Genomic DNA, 18,580 nt, shown 5'->3' on the forward strand with positions numbered 1-18,580 from the left:
AAACTCCTCCAGCCCCTACAAACCTCCCTATCTCTGTAACCTCCTCCAGCCCCTACAACCCTCCCTATCTCTGTAAACTCCTCCAGCCCCTACAACCCTCCCTATCTCTGTAACCTCCTCCAGGCCCTACAACTCTCTCTATCTCGATAACCTCCTCCAGCCCCGACAACCCTCCCTATCTCTGTAACCTCCTCCAGCCCCTACAACCCTCCCTAAGTCTGTAACCGCCTCCAGCCCCCTACAACCCTCCCTATTTCTGTAACCTCCTCCAGCCCTTCAACCCTCTCTATCTCTCTAACCTCCTCCAGCCTTTACAACACTCCCTATCTCTGTAACCGCCTCCAGCCCCTACAACACTCCCTACCTCTGTAAACTCCTCCAGCCCCTACAACCCTCCCTATCTCTCTAACCTCCTCCAGCACCTACAACCCTCCCTATCTCTCTAGCCTCCTCCAGCATCCTACAACCCTCCCTATCTCAGTAACCTCATCCAGTCCCCTACAACTCTCCCTATCTCTGTAACCTCCTCCAGCCCCTACAACTCTCCCTATATCTGTAACCTCCTCCAGCCCCTACAACCCTCCCTATCTCTGTAACCTCATCCAGCCCTACAACACGCCCTATCTCTGTAACCTCCTCCAGCCCCGACAGCCCTCCCTATCTCTGTAACCTCCTCCAGCCCCTACAAACCTCGCTATATCTATAACCTCCTCCAGCCCCTACAACACTCCCTATCTCTTTAACCTCCTCCAGCCCCTACAACTTTCCCTATCTCTGTAAACTCCTCCAGCCCCCACAAACCTCCCTATCTCTGTAACCTCCTCCAGCCCCTACAACCCTCCCTATCTCTGTAACCTCCTCCAGCCCCTACAACACTCCCTATCTCTGTAACCTCCTCCAGCCCCTACAATCCTCCCTATCTCTATAACGTCCTCCAGCCCCTACAACCCTCCCTGTCTCTTTAACCTCCTCCAGCCCCTACAACACTCCCTATCTCTGTAACCTCCTCCAGCCCCTACAACTTTCCCTATCTCTGTAAACTCCTCCAGCCCCTACAAACCTCCCTATCTCTGTAACCTCCTCCAGCCCCTACAACCCTCCCTATCTCTGTTACCTCCTCCAGCCCCTACAACCCTCCCTATCTCTGTAATCTCCTCCAGGCCCTACAACTCTCCCTATCTCGGTAACCGCCTCCAGCCCCCTACAACCCTCCCTATTTCTGTAACCTCCTCCAGCCCTTCAACCCTCTCTATCTCTCTAACCTCCTCCAGCCTTTACAACCCTCCCTATCTCTGTAACCTCCTCCAGCATCTACAACCCGCCCTATCTCTGTAGCCTCCTCCAACCCCCTACAACACTCCCTATCTCTGTAGCCTCCTCCAGCCCCTACAACCCTCCCTATCTCTCTAACCTCCTCCAGCCCCTACAACCCTCCCTATCTCTGTAACCTCATCCAGCCCCCTACAACTCTCCCTATCTCTGTAACCTCCTCCAGCCCCTACAACCCTCCCTATCTCTGTAACCTCCTCCAGCCCCCTACAACCCTCCCTATCTCTCTAACCTCTTCCAGCCCCTACAACCCTACCTAACTCTGTAACCTCCTCCAGCCCCTACAACCCTCCCTATCTCTGTAACCTCATCCAGCCCTACAACACTCCCAATCTCTGTAACCTCCTCCAGTCCTACAGCCCTCCCTATCTCTGTAACCTCCTCCAGCCCTTACAACCCTCCACATCTCTGTAACTTCCTCCAGCCCCTACAACCCTCCCTATCTATGTAACCTCCTCCAGCCCCCTACAACCCTCCCTATCTCTGTAAACTCTTCCAGCCCCTACAACCCTCCCTATCTCTGTAACCTCCTCCAGCCCCTACAACCCTCCCTATCTCTGTAACCTCCTCCAGCCCCTACAACCCTCCAGCCTCTACAACCCTCCCTATCTCTGTAACCTCCTCCAGCCCCTACAACCCTCCCTATCTCTGTAACCTCCTCCAGCCCCTACAACCCTCCCTATCTCTGTAACCTCCTCCAGCCCCTACAACCTTCGCTATCTCTGTAACCTCCTCCAGTCCCTACAACCCTCCCTATCTCTGTAACCTCCTCCAGCCCCTACAACCCTCCCTATCTCTGTAACCTCCTCAAGCCCCTACAACCCTCCCTATCTCTGTAACCTCCTCCAGCCCCTACAACCTTCGCTATCTCTGTAACCTCCTCCAGCCCCCTACAACCCTCCCTATCTATGTAACCTCCTCCAGCCCCTACAACCCTACCTAACTCTGTAAACTCCTCCAGCCCCTACAACCCTCCCTATCTCTTTAACCTCCTCCAGCCCCCTACAACCCTCCCTATCTCTGTAGCCTCATCCAGCCCTACAACCCTCCCCATCTCTGTAACCTCCTCCAGCCCCTACATCCATGGGCAGCATGGTGGCATAGTGGTTAGCACTGTTCCCTCACAGCGCCAGGGACCCGGGTTCTAATCCGGCCTCGGGTGACTGTCTGTGTGGAGTTTGCACATTCTCCCCGTGTTTGCGTGGGTTTCCTCCGGGTGCTCCGGTTTCCTCCCACAGTCCAAAGATGTGCGGGTTAGGTTGATTGGCTGTGATAAATTGACCCTTAGTGTTAGGGGGATCGGGTGGGATATGTGTCGGTGCAGGCTCGATGGGCCGAAATGGCCTCTATCTGCACTGTGGTGTTTCTGTGATTTCTATGAACCCTCCCAGATCTCTGCACGCCTCCAATTCTGGCCTCTTGTCCATCCCCGATTTCCATCGCTCCACCATTGGCGGCCGTGCCTTCAGCCACCTGGGCCCCGAGCTCTGGAATTCCCTCCCTAAACCTCTCCACCTCTCTCTCTCCTCCTTTAAGATGTTCCTTAAAACAGACCTCTTTGACCAAGCTTTTGGTCGCCTGTCCTAATATCTGCTGATGTGGCTCGATGTCAAATCTTTTGTCCGATTTACACTCCTGTGAAGCACCTTGGGACGTTGTACAATGTGAAAGGTGCTGTATAAATGCATGTTGTTGTTGTTATTCTAGATGTCCTTTGCCAGCGACAGGTTGTGACGACCCCCAGCTTCATAACCGGGGCAGAAGGTTCCTGTGTGATCATCCCCTGCACCTTCAGTTATCTCAGTACTTCGCCCTTCAAAGCCGTCATGTGGTTGCAGGGAGATAAGACTGATGGGATCCTCGTGACGAACTCCAGCGGGAACTCAAACCCTCTCTTCCAACATCGCGCTCATTTCCTCGGCAATTGGGAAAATGGCAGGGATTGCACCTTAAAACTAAATAAATTGAAGAAGAGCGATGAGGGAATCTATTACTTTCGAATGGAGCACACTGATAATGTAAAATATGCAGGACCAGATGGAGTCACGATAAATATTTCTGGTAAGTCTCGTATAGATCACACTTGGAGCACCGTGCACAGTTCCGCTCTCTGTATACCTTGGTTAGACCACACTTGGAGCACTGTGCACAGTTCCGGTCTCCGTATACCTTGGTTAGACCACACTTGGAGCACTGTGCACAGTTCTGGTCTCCGTATACCTTGGTTAGACTACACTTGGAGCACTGTGCACAGTTCTGGTCTCCATATCCCTTGGTTAGACCACACTTGGAGACTGTGCACAGTTTTGGTCTCCATATACCTTGGTTAGACCACACTCGGAGCACAGTGCACAGTTCCGGTCTCCGTATACCTTGGTTAGACCACACTTGGAGCACTGTGCACAGTTCCGGTCTCCATATACCTTGGTTAGGCCACACTTGGGGCACTGTGCACAGTTTTGGTCTCCTTATCTGAGGAAGGATATACTTGCCTTACAGGCAGAGACTGTGCCCCCTGGTTCTAGACTCCCCCGCCAGGGGAAACATCCTCCCTGCATCTACCCTGTCAAACTCTGTCAGAATCTTGTATGATTCAATGAGATCACCTCTCATTTTTCTAAACTCTAGAGAATATCGGCCTAGTCTACTCAATCTGTCCGCATAGGACAATCCTGCCATCCCAGGAACCAGTCTGGTGAACCTTCGTTGCTCTCCCTCTATGGCAAGTATATCCTTCCTTAGGTAAGGAGACCAAAACTGTCCACAATACTCCAGGTGTGGTCTCACCAGGGCCCTATATAAATGCAGTAAGACGTCTTTACTCTTATACTCAAATCCTCTTGTAATAAAGGCCAACATATCATTTGCTTTCCTAATTGCTTGCTGTACCTGCATGTGAACTTTCAGTGATTCGTGTACAAGGACACCCAGGTCCCTCTGAACACCAACATTTTCCAATCTCTCACCATTTAAAAAATACTCTGCTTTTCTAGTTTTCCTTCCAAAGTGGATAACTTCACATTTCTCCACATTATATTCCATTTGCCATGTTCTTGCCCACTCACTTAGCCTGTCTATATCCCCTTGAAGCCTCTTTGCATCCTCCTCACAACTTACATTCCCACCCAGCTTTGTATCATCAGCAAACTTGGATATATTACATTTGGTCCCCTCATCCAAATCATTGATGTAGACTGTGAATAGCTGAGGCCCAAGCACTGATCCTTGCGATACCCCACTAGTTACAGCCACCCAACCCCAAAATGACCCGTTTATTCCTACTCCCTGTTTTCTGTCCGTTAACCAATCCTCAGTCCATGCTAGTATATTACCCCCAATCCCATGAGCCCTAATTTTGTTTAATAACCTCTTGTGTGGCACCTTATCGAATGCCTTCTGAAAATCCAAATACACCACATCCACTGGTTCCCCCTGATCTATTCTGCTAGTTACAACCTCAAAAATCTCTAACAGATTTGTCAAACACGATTTCCCTTTCATAAATCCGTGTTGACTGTGCCCAAATCCTATTATTATTTTCTAAGTGCTCTGTTACCACGTCCTTAATAATAGATTCTAGCATATTCCCTGCTACTGATGTCAGGCTAACTGGTCTGTAGTTCCCCATTTTCTCTCTCCCTCCTTTCTTAACTAGTGGGGTTATATTTGCTACCTTCCAATCCACAGGAACTGTTCTAGAATCTATGATATTTTAGTACATGACAACCAATGCATCCACAATCTCTATACCCACCTCTTTCAAAACCCGAGGATGCAGGCCATCAGGTCCAGGGGATTTATCGGCTTTCAGTCCCATTCATTTCTCCAGTACTATCTTTTTACTAATACTAATTTCTTTCAGTTCCTCATTCTCGCTGGCGCCTTGGTTCTCCACTATTTCCAAGAAGTTTTCTGTGTCTTCTTCCGTGAAGACAGACACAAAGGGGTCGAATTTTCATTGACCCGTGGAGTCGGGATTGGAGGCGTGCAAGGGGGTTAAAGTCCCAAATTTGGGGGTCCCGACACCATCCTGCCCCCAACCCTCCTCCATGCCAGTTTCAAAAGAGGCGGGTACCCGCCCCGCACTGGGACCCGCCTCCCCGAGGCGGGAAGGGGATAAGTGACAATTAACTGCCTGTTAACAGGTAGTTAACAGGCAGTTTTTAGCCAAATCCCTATTTTGAAGGTTGAAGTGTGGGATTCCCAACGGCTCCAAACCACGCCAAGTTAGAGGAGGCGGACCATCGGGCTGAAGGGGTCGAGATGTCTGGTGTTCAGGTGAGTGATGGGTGCATGAGTGCAGAGGTAATTGTGTTTGGTGTGTGTAAAGTGTTTAAAGAAGTTTAAATTACCTGTACTTACATTTTCAGCCTTCCTTCCTCTAGGTTTCTGAGTCCCTCATCTCACCGGCACAGAAAGCAGAAAGGCTGCGAACTGTCAAAAGTGACAGCCTTCAGCTTTCTGTGCCGGAGAGATTTCTAACTGAGTCTGTGGAGAAGGACTCATGTTAGAAGTAAGACTGTCAGTGTTTGACAGCTTCAAACAGCTGTGAAACGCTGATATTTCATCTGTCAACACATCTTGACAGATGAAATTTCAGTCTGTGATGTCACCTGTTGCCAGGTGGCCCTTAATTGGCCTGCTGAGCCCGCTGGGTGGGCTCAACAAGGTCAATCAAGGTAAAATCACGTGGATTGGCCGCATCTCCATGGAGGCGGGACTAAAACCCGAAAGTTGTAGTCTCGCCTCCTTCCCAACTTCTGAATGAAAATCCAGCCCAAAATATTTGTTTAGTTTCTCTGCCAATTCCTTATTCCCCATTATAATTTCTCCTGTCTCAGCCTCTAAGGGACCCACATTTAATTTTGCTACTCCCTTCCTTTTTACATACCTATAGGAGCTTTTAGTCTATTTTCTCTTTCCTTATCAATTTCTTGGTCCTCTGTGCTCTGCAGACCAGTTTACTTTTATACTCTAGGCGCCTCACCCAATTTACAAGTGATGACCCAGCTCCCCTGCTCCTGGTGATTGGCGGCTATTCAAGATAAACACGTACAGCTGACGACCACTGCAGTTTTTAAAGTTCTAGGTTAAAATCAGAATGCTGAACAAAATTTCACGTTTTACCTCGCCGACTCACCCAATACTTAGCAGAAATTCCCACTCATTCCAAATTCCCAAATGAAATACTATTTTTAAGTCCACTCCATTTTAATCCCACTCTGTGCAGGCTGCTCTGCGATGATAGGGTGAGATGAAGAGGGGTGGGAGGAGGCTGGTGTTGATGGGTTGAGATGAAAAGGGGTGGGAGGAGGCTGGTGTTGATGGAGTGAGATGAAGAGGGGTGGGAGGAGGCTGGTATTGATGGGATGAGATGAAGAGGGGTGGGCGGAGGCTGGTGTTGATGGGGTGAGATGAAGAGGGGTGGGCGGAGGCTGGTGTTGATGGGGTGAGATGAAGAGGGGAGGGAGGAGGCTGGTGTTGATGGAGTGAGATGAAGAGGGGTGGGAGGAGGCTGGTGTTGATGGGGTGAGATGAAGAGGGGTGGGAGGAGGCTGGTGTCAATGGGGTGAGATGAAGAGGGGTGGGAGGAGGCTGGTGTCAAAGGGGTGAGATGAAGAGGGGTGGGAGGAGGCTGGTGTTGATGGGGTGAGATGAAGAGGGGTGGGAGGAGGCTGGTGTTGATGGGGTGAGATGAAGAGGGGTGGGAGGAGGCTGGTGTTGATGGGGTGAGATGAAGAGGGGTGGCAGGAGGCTGGTGTTGATGGGGTGAGATGAAGAGGGGTGGGAGGAGGCTGGTGTTGATGGGGTGAGATGAAGAGGGGTGTGAGGAGGCTGGTGTTGATGGGGTGAGATGAAGAGGGGTGGGAGCAGGTTGGTGTTGATGGGTTGAGATGAAGAGGGGTGGGAGGAGGCTGGTGTTGATGGAGTGAGATGAAGAGGGGTGGGAGGAGGCTGGTGTTGATGCGGTGAGATGAAGAGGGGTGGGAGGGGGCTGGTGTTGATGGGGTGAGATGAAGAGGGGTGGGAGGAGGCTGGTGTTGACGGGGTGAGATGAAGAGGGGTGGGAGGAGGCTGGTGTTGATGGGGTGAGGTGAAGAGGGGTGGGAGGAGGCTGGTGTTGATGGGGTGAGATGAAGAGGGGTGGGAGGAGGCTGGTGTTGATGGGGTGAGATGAAGAGGGGTGGGAGGAGGCTGGTGTTGACGGGGTGAGATGAAGAGGGGTGGGAGGAGGCTGGTGTTGATGGGGTGAGATGAAGAGGGGTGGGAGGAGGCTGGTGTTGATGGGGTGAGATGAAGAGGGGTGGGAGGAGGCTGGTGTGGATGGGGTGAGATGAAGAGGGGTGGGAGGAGGCTGGTGGTGATGGGGTGAGATGAAGAGGGGTGGGAGGAGGCTGGTGGTGATGGGGTGAGATGAAGAGGGGTGGGAGGAGGCTGGTGTTGACGGGGTGAGATGAAGAGGGGTGGGAGGAGGCTGGTGTTGATGGGGTGAGATGAAGAGGGGTGGGAGGAGGCTGGTGTTGATGGGGTGAGATGAAGAGGGGTGGGAGGAGGCTGGTGGTGATGGGGTGAGATGAAGAGGGGTGGGAGGAGGCTGGTGTTGATGGGGTGAGATGAAGAGGGGTGGGAGGAGGCTGGTGTTGACGGGGTGAGATGAAGAGGGGTGGGAGGAGGCTGGTGTTGATGGGGTGAGATGAAGAGGGGTGGGAGGAGGCTGGTGTTGATGGGGTGAGATGAAGAGGGGTGGGAGGAGGCTGGTGTGGATGGGGTGAGATGAAGAGGGGTGGGAGGAGGCTGGTGTTGATGGGGTGAGATGAAGAGGGGTGGGCGGAGGCTGGTGTTGATGGGGTGAGATGAAGAGGGGCGGGAGGAGGCTGGTGTTGATGGGGTGAGATGAAGAGGGGTGGGCGGAGGCTGGTGTTGATGGGGTGAGATGAAGAGGGGCGGGAGGAGGCTGGTGTTGATGGGGTGAGATGAAGAGGGGGTGGGAGGAGGCTGGTGTTGATGGGGTGAGATGAAGAAGGGTGGGAGGAGGCTGGTGTTGATGGGGTGAGATGAAGAGGGGTGGGAGGAGGCTGGTGTTGATAGGGTGAGATGAAGAGGGGTGGGAGGAGGCTGGGGTGGATGGAGTGAAATGAAGATGGGTGGGAGGAGGCTTGTGTGGATGGGGTGAGATGAAGAGGGGTGGGAGGAGGCTGGTGTTGATGGGCTGAGATGAAGAGGGGTTGGAGGAAGTTGGTGTTGATGGGGTGAGATGAAGACGGGTGGGAGGAGGCTGATGTTGACGGGGTGAGATGAAGAGGGGTGACAGGAGGCTGGTGTTGATGGGATGAGATGAAGAGGGTTGGGAGGAGGCTGATGTTGACGGGGTGAGATGAAGAGGGGTGGGAGGAGGCTGGTGTGGATGTGGTGAGATGAAGAGGGGTGACAGGAGGCTGGTGTTGATGGGATGAGATGAAGAGGCGTGGGAGGAGGCTGGTGTGGATGGGCTGAGATGAAGAGGGGTGGGAGGAGGCTGGTGTTGATGGGGTGAGATGAAGAGGGGTGGGCGGAGGCTGGTGTTGATGGGGTGAGATGAAGAGGGGTGGGAGGAGGCTGGTGTTGATGCGGTGAGATGAAGAGGGGTGGGAGGAGGCTGGTGTTGATGGGGTGAGATGAACAGGGGTGGGAGGAGGCTGGTGTTGATGGGGTGAGATGAAGAGGGGTGGGAGGAGGCTGGTGTTGATGGGGTGAGATGAAGAGGGGTGGGAGGAGGCTGGTGTTGATGGGGGTGAGATGAAGAGGGGTGGGAGGAGGCTGGTGTTGATGGGGTGAGATGAAGAGGGGTGGGAGGAGGTTGGTGTGGATGGAGTGAAATGAAGATGGGTGGGAGGAGGCTGGTGTGGATGGGGTGAGATGAAGAGGGGTGGGAGGAGGCTGGTGTTGATGGGGTGAGATGAAGAGGGGTTGGAGATAGCTGTTGTTGACGGGGTGAGATGAAGAGGGGTGGGAGGAAGCTGATGTTGACGGGGTGAGATGAAGAGGGGTGGGAGGAGGCTGGTGTTGATGGGGTGAGATGAAGAGGGGTGGGAGGAGGCTGTTGTTGATGGGGTGAGATGAAGAGGCGTGGGAGGAGGCTGGTGTTGATGGGGTGAGATGAAGAGGGGTGGGAGGAGGCTGGTGTGGATGTGGTGAGATGAAGAGGGGTGACAGGAGGCTGGTGTTGATGGGATGAGATGAAAAGGGTTGGAAGGAGGCTGGTGTGGATGGGCTGAGATGAAGAGGGGTGGGAGGAGGCTGGTGTTGATGGGGTGAGTTGAAGAGGGGTGGGAGGAGGCTGGTGTTGATGGGGTGAGATGAAGAGGGGCGGGAGGATGCTGGTGTTGATGGGGTGAGATGAAGAGGGGTGGGAGGAGGCTGGTGTTGATGGGCTGAGATGAAGAGGGGCGGGAGGATGCAGGTGTTGATGGGGTGAGATGAAGAAGGGTGGGAGGAGGCTGGTGTTGATGGGGTAAGATGAAGTGGGGTGGGAGGAGGCTGGTGTTGATGGGGTGAGATGAAGAAGTGTGGGAGGAGGCTGGTGTTGATGGGGTGAGATGAAGAGGGGTGGGAGGAGGCTGGTGTTGATGGGGTGAGATGAAAAGGGGTGGGAGGAGGCTGGTGTTGACGGGGTGAGGTGAAGAGGGATGAGAGGAAGCTGGTGTGGATGGGCTGAGATGAAGAGGGGTGGGAGGAGGCTGGTGTTGATGGGGTGAGATGAAGAGGGGTGGGCGGAGGCTGGTGTTGGTGGGGTGAGATGAAGAGGGGTGGGAGGAGGCTGGTTTTGATGGTGTAAAATGAGGAGGGGTGGGAGGAGGCTGGTGTTGATGGGGTGAGATGAAGAGTGGTGGGAGGAGGCTGGTGTTGATGGGGGAGATGAAGAGGGGTGGGAGGAGGCTGGTGTTGACGGGGTGAGATGAAGAGGGGTGGGAGGAGGCTGGTGTTGATGGGGTGAGATGAAGAGGGGTGGGAGGAGGCTGGTGTTGACGGGGTGAGATGAAGAGGGGTGGGAGGAGGCTGGTGTTGACGGGGTGAGATGAAGAGGGGTGGGAGGAGGCTCATGTGGAGCACAAACACCTGGATGGACCAGTTGGGCCGAATGCCCTCTTTCGGTGCAATGGACTCGATGTAACTCCAGGAAGGAGCTGGCTGATTTTTGCTCTATTTACATGCACGGTACATATTAAATAACATTGTGTCTCACTTAACTATTTCTCAAAAGATGTGTCGAGCTTGATAAAGATATCATCGCCTGCCGAGATCAGAGAGGGAATGGAAGTGACATTAAATTGCTCGGTGAAGTTTTTGTGCCCTGGCCTCCTCCGATGGTACGGTGCTGATGGTTTAAACAGGTCCTCTTCATCAGAAACCGCTGGCACTGCCCAAAACGGATGGGTGACCCATGCAACGTCGAAATTTGTCACATCCTACAAACACAATGGGAGGACACTGAGATGCGAACATCTCTCTGTACAAAACGAATCTCACTTCAAAAGCATCACCTTAAATGTGAAGTGTAAGTAATCCAGAGCTCAGCATCAAGCCTGCTTTCGGTGAGGTGTTAGTGATCAGAGCAGGTACCTAACTCGCTTCAGCTTGACCCAATCGCTTCAGCATTCTCCAGCATCTCTGAGAAAGAAGGTCGTGGGTTCGAAAGACCCACTCCAGAGATTCAAGCCCCAAAATCCAGGTCGGCACTCTCAGTGACAGTACTGAGGGAGCGCCGTACTGCCGGAGGGCTGGTACTGAGGGACCGCCGCACTGCCGGAGGGCCGATACTGAGGGACCGCCGCACGGCCGGAGGGCCGGTACTGAGGGACCGCCGCACGGCCGGAGGGCCGGTACTGAGGGACCGCCGCACTGTCGGAGGGCCGGTACTGAGGGACCGCCGCACTGTCAGAGGGGCAGTACTGAGGGAGCGCCGTACTGTCGGAGGGGCAGTACTGAGGGAGCGCTGCACTGTCGGAGGGGCAGTACTGAGGGAGCGCTGCACTGTCGGAGGGGCAGTACTGAGGGAGCGCCATACTGTCGGAGGGGCAGTACTGGGGGAGCGCCGCACTATCGGAGGGGCAGTACTGAGGGAGCGCTGCACTGTCGGAGGGGCAGTACTGAGGGAGCGCTGCACTGTCGGAGGGCCGGTACTGATTGACCGCCGCACTGTCGGAGGGGCAGTACTGAGGGAGCACCGCACTGTCGGAGGGGCAGTACTGAGGGAGCGCCGCACTGTCGGAGGGGCAGTACTGAGAGAGCGCCGCACTGTCGGAGGGGGAGTACTGAGAGAGCGCTGCACTGTCCGCTGGGGAGTACTGAGGGAGCGCCGCACTGTCGGAGGGGCAGTACTGAGTGAGCGCTGCACTGTCGCAGGGGCAGTACTGAGGGAGCGCCGCACTGTTGGTGGGGCAGTACTGAGGGAGCGCCGCACTGTCGGAGGGGCAGTACTGAGGGAGCGCCGCACTGTCGGAGGGGCAGTACTGAGGGAGCGCCGTACTGTCGGTGGGGCAGTACTGAGGGAGTGCCGCACTGTCGGAGGGGCAGTACTGAGGGAGAGCCGCACTGTCGGTGGGGCAGTACTGAAGGAGTGCCGCACTGTCGGAGGGGCAATACTGAGGGAGCGCTGCACTGTCGGAGGGGCAGTACTGATGGAGCGCAGCGCTGTCGGAGGGGCAGTACTGAGGGAGTGCTGCACTATCGGAGGGGCAGTACTGAGGGAGCACCGCACTGTCGGAGGGGCAGTACTGAGGGAGCGCTGCACTGTCAGAGGGGCAGTACTGAGGGAGCGCCGCACTGTCGGAGGGGCAGTACTGAGGGAGCGCTGCACTGTCGGAGGGCCGGTACTGAGGGACCGCCGCACTGTCGGAGGGGCAATACTGAGGGAGCGCCGCACTGTCGGAGGGGCAGTACTGAGGGAGCGCCGCACTGTCGGAGGGGCAGTACTGAGGTAGCGCCGCACTGTTGGAGGGGGAGTACTGAGAGAGCGCTGCACTGTCGGAGGGGCAGTACTGAGGGAGCGCCGCATTATCGGAGGTGCAGTACTGAGGGAGCGCCGCACTGTCGGAGGGGCTGTACTGAGGGAGCGCCGCATTATCGGAGGTGCAGTACTGAGGGAGCACCGCACTGTCGGAGAGGCAGTACTGAGTGTGCGCTGCACTGTCGGTGGGGCAGTACTGAGGGAGAGCCGCACTGTCGGAGGTGCCAGCTTTTGGACGAGACATTAAACCGAGGCTCCGTCTGCTTTCTCAAATGGCCATAAAGAATCCCCGGGCAAAGAGCAGGGGGGTTCTCCCAGGTGTCCTGGCCAATATTTATCCTTCAACCAAAATACACGGGAGCAGCGCAGATTCCCCAGAATGATACCCGGGGCTGAAAGGGTTAAATCACGAGGACAGGTTGGCACAGACTGGGCTTGTGTTCCCTGGAAATTAGAAGATTAAGGGGTGATCTAATCGAGGTGTTTGAGATGATTAAAGGATTCGACAGGGTCGAGAGAGAGAAACTATTTCCTCTGGTGGGGGGAGTCCAGAACAAGGGGGCAGAACCTTAAAATTAGAGCCAGGCCGTTCAGGGGTGATGTCAGGAAGCACTTCTTCACACAAAGGGTGGGGAAATCTGGAACTCTCTCCCCCAAAAAAAGCTGAGGCTGGGGATCAAATGGAAATTTCAATGCTGAGATCGATAGATTTGTGTTGGGTAAGGGTATTAAGGGTTACGGAACCGAGGCGGGTAGATGGAGTGAACATACAGATTAGCCGCGATCTAATTGAATGGCGGAATAGGCTCGAGGGGCTGAATGGGCCTCCTCCTGTTCCTGTGTAACAGGCTCGAGGGGCTGAATGGGCCTCCTCCTGTTCCTGTGTAACAGGCTCGAGGGGCTGAATGGACCTCCTCCTGTTCCTGTGTAACAGGCTCGAGGGGCTGAATGGGCCTCCTCCTGTTCCTGTGTAACAGGCTCGAGGGGCTGAATGGGCCTCCTCCTGTTCCTGTGTAACAGGCTCAAGGGGCTGAATGGGCCTCCTCCTGTTCCTGTGTAACAGGCTCGAGGGGCTGAATGGGCCTCCTCCTGTTCCTGTGTAACAGTCTCGAGGGGCTGAATGGGCCTCCTCCTGTTCCTGTGTAACAGGCTCGAGGGGCTGAATGGGTCTCCTCCTGTTCCTGTGCAACAGGCTCGAGGGGCTGAATGGGTCTCCTCCTGTTCCTGTGTAACAGGCTCGAGGGGCTGAATGGGCCTCCTCCTGTTCCTGTGTAACAGGCTCGAGGGTCTGAATGGGCCTCCTCCTGTTCCAGTGTAGCAGGCTCGAGGGGCGGAATGGGCCTCCTCCTGTTACTGTGTAACAGGCTCGAGGGGCTGAATGGGCCTCCTGTTCCTGTGTAACAGGCCCGAGGGGCTGAATGGGCCTCCTCCTGTTCCTGTGTAACAGGCCAGAGGGACTGAATGGGACTCCTCCTGTTCCTGTGTAACAGGCTCGAGGGGCTGAATGGGCCTCCTCCTGTTCCTGTGTAACAGGCTCGAGGGGCTGAATGGGCCTCCTCCTGTTCCTGTGTAACAGGCTCGAGGGGCTGAATGGGCCTCCTCCTGTTCCTGTGTAACAGGCCAGAGGGACTGAATGGGACTCCTCCTGTTCCTGTGTAACAGGCTCGAGGGGCTGAATGGGCCTCCTCCTGTTCCTGTGTAACAGGCTCGAGAGGGGCTGAATGGGCCTCCTCCTGTTCCTGTGTAACAGGCTCGAGGGGCTGAATGGGCTCCTCCTGTTCCTGTGTAACAGGCTCGAGGGGCTGAATGGGCCTCCTCCTGTTCCTGTGTAACAGGCTCGAGGGGCTGAATGGGTCTCCTCCTGTTCCTGTGTCACTATCTCATCGCTGTTTCTATGACCTTGCACGGACAATTTTGCCTCTATTGGGAACTCATTGTCTACGATGCGCTTTGGGAAGTCTTGAGACCCGATGAGTTTATTCTCCCTGCGCTCTGCGACCTCCGGCTCGTGTTAACGGACTGCATTGATTCTGCTCCTTTTTGTTCACCAGATGCCCCGAAGCAGGTTTACATTGCCTCCTGCCGCAATACGCCAATCCGTGCAGGTGGTACGATGATGTTAAAATGTGGGGTCTCCACCAGTAACCCTCCAGTAACAGGCTACAAATGGCGTACAAGGGATAGCGCTCAGTCCTCTGGATCCAAGACTGGAGAAACACTGAACATCCCATCAGCTTATCAGTATAATCACTACCAGTGTGAAGCGACTAATGCAGTCGGAACAACCTCCTCTGATGAAATCAGCCTGCCAATATTAAGTAAGTATCGGGGCCTCCTTTACCTCCCGCCCTCTGTAAACTTCATTTCATCCAAAACTTTGCTGTCCTAACTCGCACCCAGTCCCGTTCACCCATCAACCACCCTGTCGCTCGCTGACCAACACTGGCTCCCAGTCCGGCAACACCTCGATTTTATAATTCTCATCCTCGTGTTCAAATCCCTCCATGGCCTCCTCGCCCCCCGCTCCCTATCTCTGTAACTTCCTCCAGCCCCCTACAACCCTCCCTATCTCTGTAACCTCCTCCAGCCCCTACAACCCTCCCTATCTCTGTAACCTCCTCCAGCCCCTACAACCCTCCCTATCTCTGTAACCTCCTCCAGCCCCTACAACCATCCCTATCTCTGTAACCCCCTCCAGCCCCTACAACCCTCCCTATCTCTGTAACCCCCTCCAGCCCCTACAACACTCCCTATCTCTGTAACCCCCTCCAGCCACTACAACCCTCCCTATCTCTGTAACCCCCTCCAGCCCCTACAAACCTCCCTATCTCTGTAACCTCCTCCAGCCCCTACAACCCTCCCTATCTCTGTAACCCCCTCCAGCCCCTACAACCCTCCCTATCTCTGTAGCCTCCTCCAGCCCCTACAACCCCCCCTATCTCTGTAACCTCCTCCAGCCCCCTACAACCCTCCCTATCTCTGTAACCTCCTCCAGCCCCTACAACCCTCCCTATCTCTGTAATATCCTCCAGCCCCCTACAACCCTCCCTATCTCTGTAACCTCCTCCAGCCCCTACAACCCTCCCTATCTCTGTAACCTCCTCCAGCCCGCTACAACCCTCCCTATCTCTGTAACCTCCTCCAGCCCCTACAACCCTCCCTATCTCTGTAACCTCCTCCAGCCCCTACAACCCTCCCTATCTCTGTAACCTCCTCCAGCCCCTACAACCCTCCCTATCTCTGTAACCTCCTCCAGCCCCTACAACCCTCCCAGATCTCTGTGCTCCTCCAATTCTGGCCTCTTGTCCATCCCCCCGATTTCCACCGCTCCACCATTGGCGGCCGTGCCTTCAGCCTGGGCCCCGAGCTCTGGAATTCCCTCCCTAAACCTCTCCGCCTCTCTCTCTCCTCCTTTAAGACGCTCCTTAAAAGCGAATAGCCAGATTCTGTGCTGTAAATGCTTTGTAATTATCATTCCTGAGGGGATTTGATCCTGGAACCCAGGAATTCTCCAACCCCTTGCGCTGTCCCATCACTCGCACCAGCTCCGATATCACTTTAACCCTCACCGTTGTCTGGTTGTGCCTTGATTTGCGATGTTCACAGTCCTCACCCCGACCCTGTCTCTTGCAGGTAACCAAAACTGGGGCGTGTGGGCTCCGCTTGCAATGAGGGCCCTGGAAGGATCCTGTGTGACTATTCCTTGCCAATTCAGCTGTCCCAGTGACATTAAGAAAGCTGCCGAAAAGATTGGGATTTGGCTAAAGGACGACCATTATGATGGACCTAAAGTACATCACAGCAAAGAAGGCAGTGATGCTGATTATACAGGACGGGTAGAGTTCCTTGGAAATATGGACAGCGGAAGCTGTACCTTGAAGATAAAGAATTTAACGGGGACAGACAGCGGGAAATATTATTTCCGAATGAAATTGGGCGGAGCAAAATGGTCAACGCAAGTCGGGGTCAAACTGCTGGTATCTGGTGAGTTTGAGAAAGAAATCGGCCTATCTACTTTCTATACTGTGTCAGTGGTGGCTCAGAGGGTTTAGCTCGCTCTCTTGCTCTCTCTCTCTCGCCTCTGAGTCAGGCGGTCATGGGTTTGAGGCCCACGCCAGACACTCGAGCCCCATAATCCAGGCTGACACTCCCTGCTGCCAGTACTGAGGGAGCGCCACACTGTCGGAGGGGCAGTACTGAGGGAGCGCCACACTGTCGGAGGAGCAGTACTGAGGGAGCGCCGCACTGTCGGAGGGGCAGTACTGAGGGAGCGCCGCACTGTCGGAGGGGCAGTACTGAGGGAGCGCCACACTGTCGAAGGGGCAGTACTGAGGGAGTGCCACACTGTCAGAGGGGCAGTACTGAGGGAGCGCCACACTGTCGAAGGGGCAGTACTGAGGGAGCGCCGCACTGTCGGAGGGGCAGTACTGAGGAAGCGCCGCACTGTCGGAGGGGCAGTACTGAGGGAGGGCTGCACTGTCGGAGGGGCAGTACTGAGGAAGCGTCACACTGTCGGAGGTGCCCTACTGATGGAGCGCCGCACTGTCGGAGGGGCAGTACTGAGGAAGCGTCACACTTTCGGAGGGGCAGTAGAGAGGGAGCGCTGCACTGTCGGAGGGGCAGTACTGAGGGAGCGCAGCACTGTCGGAGGGGCAGTACTGAGGGAGCGGTGCACTGTCGGAGGGGCAATACTGAGGGAGTGCCGCACTGTCAGAGGGGTAGTACTGAGGAAGCGTCACACTTTCGGAGGGGCCATCTCTCGAATGAGACGATAAATCAAAGCCCACTCGGCTGGTCATAAAAGATCCAATGGCCACTATTTCGAAGAAGAGTCGGGGAGTTCTCCCCGGTATCCTGGGCAACTAGGGATGGGCAATAAATGCCGGATTGCCAGCGATGCCCAAATCCCAAGAATGAATTGTAAGATTAACAAAACACTTGCCTCTCCTTCTAAGTGAGCGAGATTGAAAACTTTGAAACTTCAGGTCACTTTGAGAGCGAAGATTCCCTTTCTGATCATTTGATAATTAAACATTGCCATCTGCTGGAATTGACAATGAAGAGCGGGACATGGTGAATGGGCTGGATAGAACCGAGACCAATACTGCCCCTCCGACAGTGCGACGCTCCCTCAGTACTGCCCCTCCGACAGTGCGGCGCTCCCTCAGTACTGCCCCTCCGACAGTGCGGCGCTCCCTCAGTACTGCCCCTCTGACAGTGCGGCGCTCCCTCAGTACTGCCCCTCCGACAGTGCAGCGCTCACTCAGTACTGCCCCTCCGACAGTGCGGCGCTCCCTCAGAACTGCCTCTCCGGCAGTGCGGCTCTCCCTCAGTACTGCCCCTCCGACAGTGCAGCGCTCCCTCAGTACTACCCCTCCGACAGTGCAGCGCTCACTCAGTACTGCACCTCCAGCAGTGCGGCCCTCACTCAGTACTGCCCCTCCGACAGTGCAGCGCTCCCTCAGTACTGACCCTCCGACAGTGCGGCGCTCCCTCAGTAAAGACCCTCCGACAGTGCGGCGCTCCCTCAGTACTGCCCCTCCGACAGTTCGGCGCTTCCTCAGTACTGCCCCTCCGACAGTGCGGCACTCCCTCAGTACTGCCCCTCCGAAATTTCGGCTCTCCCTCAGTACTGCCCCTCCGACATTTCGGCTCTCCCTCAGTACTGCCCGTCCGACAGTGCAGCGCTCCCTCAGTACTGCACCTCCGGCATTGCGGCCCTCACTCAGTACTGACCCTCTGACAGTGCGGCGCTCCCTCAGTACTGCACCTCCGACAGTGCGCCCCTCCCTCAGTACTGATCCTCTGACAGTGCTGCGCTCCCTCAGTACTGCGCCACCGACAGTGCGGGGCTCCCTCAGGACAGACCCTCCGATGGTGTGGCGCTCCCTCAGTACCGCCCCTCTGACAGTGCGGCGCTCCCTCACTACTGCCCCTCCGACAGTGCGGCACACCCTCAGTACTGACCCTCCGACAGTGTGGCGCTCCCTCAGTACTGCCCCTCCAAAATTGCGGCGCTCCCTCAGTACTGCCCCTCTGACAGTGCGGCGCTCCCTCAGTACTGCCCCTCCGACAATGCGGCTCTCCCTCACTACTGCCCCTCTGACAGTGCTGCAATACCTCAGTACAGCCCCTCCGACAGTGCGGAGCTCCCTCAGTACTGCCCCTCCGACAGTGCGGCGCTCCCTCAGTACTGACCCGCCGACAGTGCGGCGCTCCCTCAGTACTGTCCCTCCGACAGAGCAGCGCTCCCTCAGTACTGCC

General features: G+C 55.3%; 1 protein-coding gene across 1 annotated transcript in view; it reads left to right on the forward strand.

The window, feature by feature from the left end:
* The window catches only part of LOC147110145 (B-cell receptor CD22-like), a 113,789-nt gene that overhangs the window by 66,814 nt on the left and 28,395 nt on the right, over window positions 1-18,580 (forward strand). Inside the window, exons 2-5 of the mRNA XM_086004078.1 lie at window positions 3,037-3,390; window positions 10,571-10,864; window positions 14,368-14,634; window positions 15,950-16,300. Of these exons, the coding sequence (XP_085860204.1) occupies window positions 3,037-3,390; window positions 10,571-10,864; window positions 14,368-14,634; window positions 15,950-16,300 (1,266 nt within the window). The remainder of the gene's footprint in view (window positions 1-3,036; window positions 3,391-10,570; window positions 10,865-14,367; window positions 14,635-15,949; window positions 16,301-18,580) is intronic.

Source organism: Somniosus microcephalus, chromosome 12, assembly GCF_052327205.1.
Source record: "Somniosus microcephalus isolate GS21.2 chromosome 12, FLI_Smic_1.0, whole genome shotgun sequence".
In the NCBI taxonomy this organism is placed as follows: domain Eukaryota; kingdom Metazoa; phylum Chordata; class Chondrichthyes; order Squaliformes; family Somniosidae; genus Somniosus; species Somniosus microcephalus.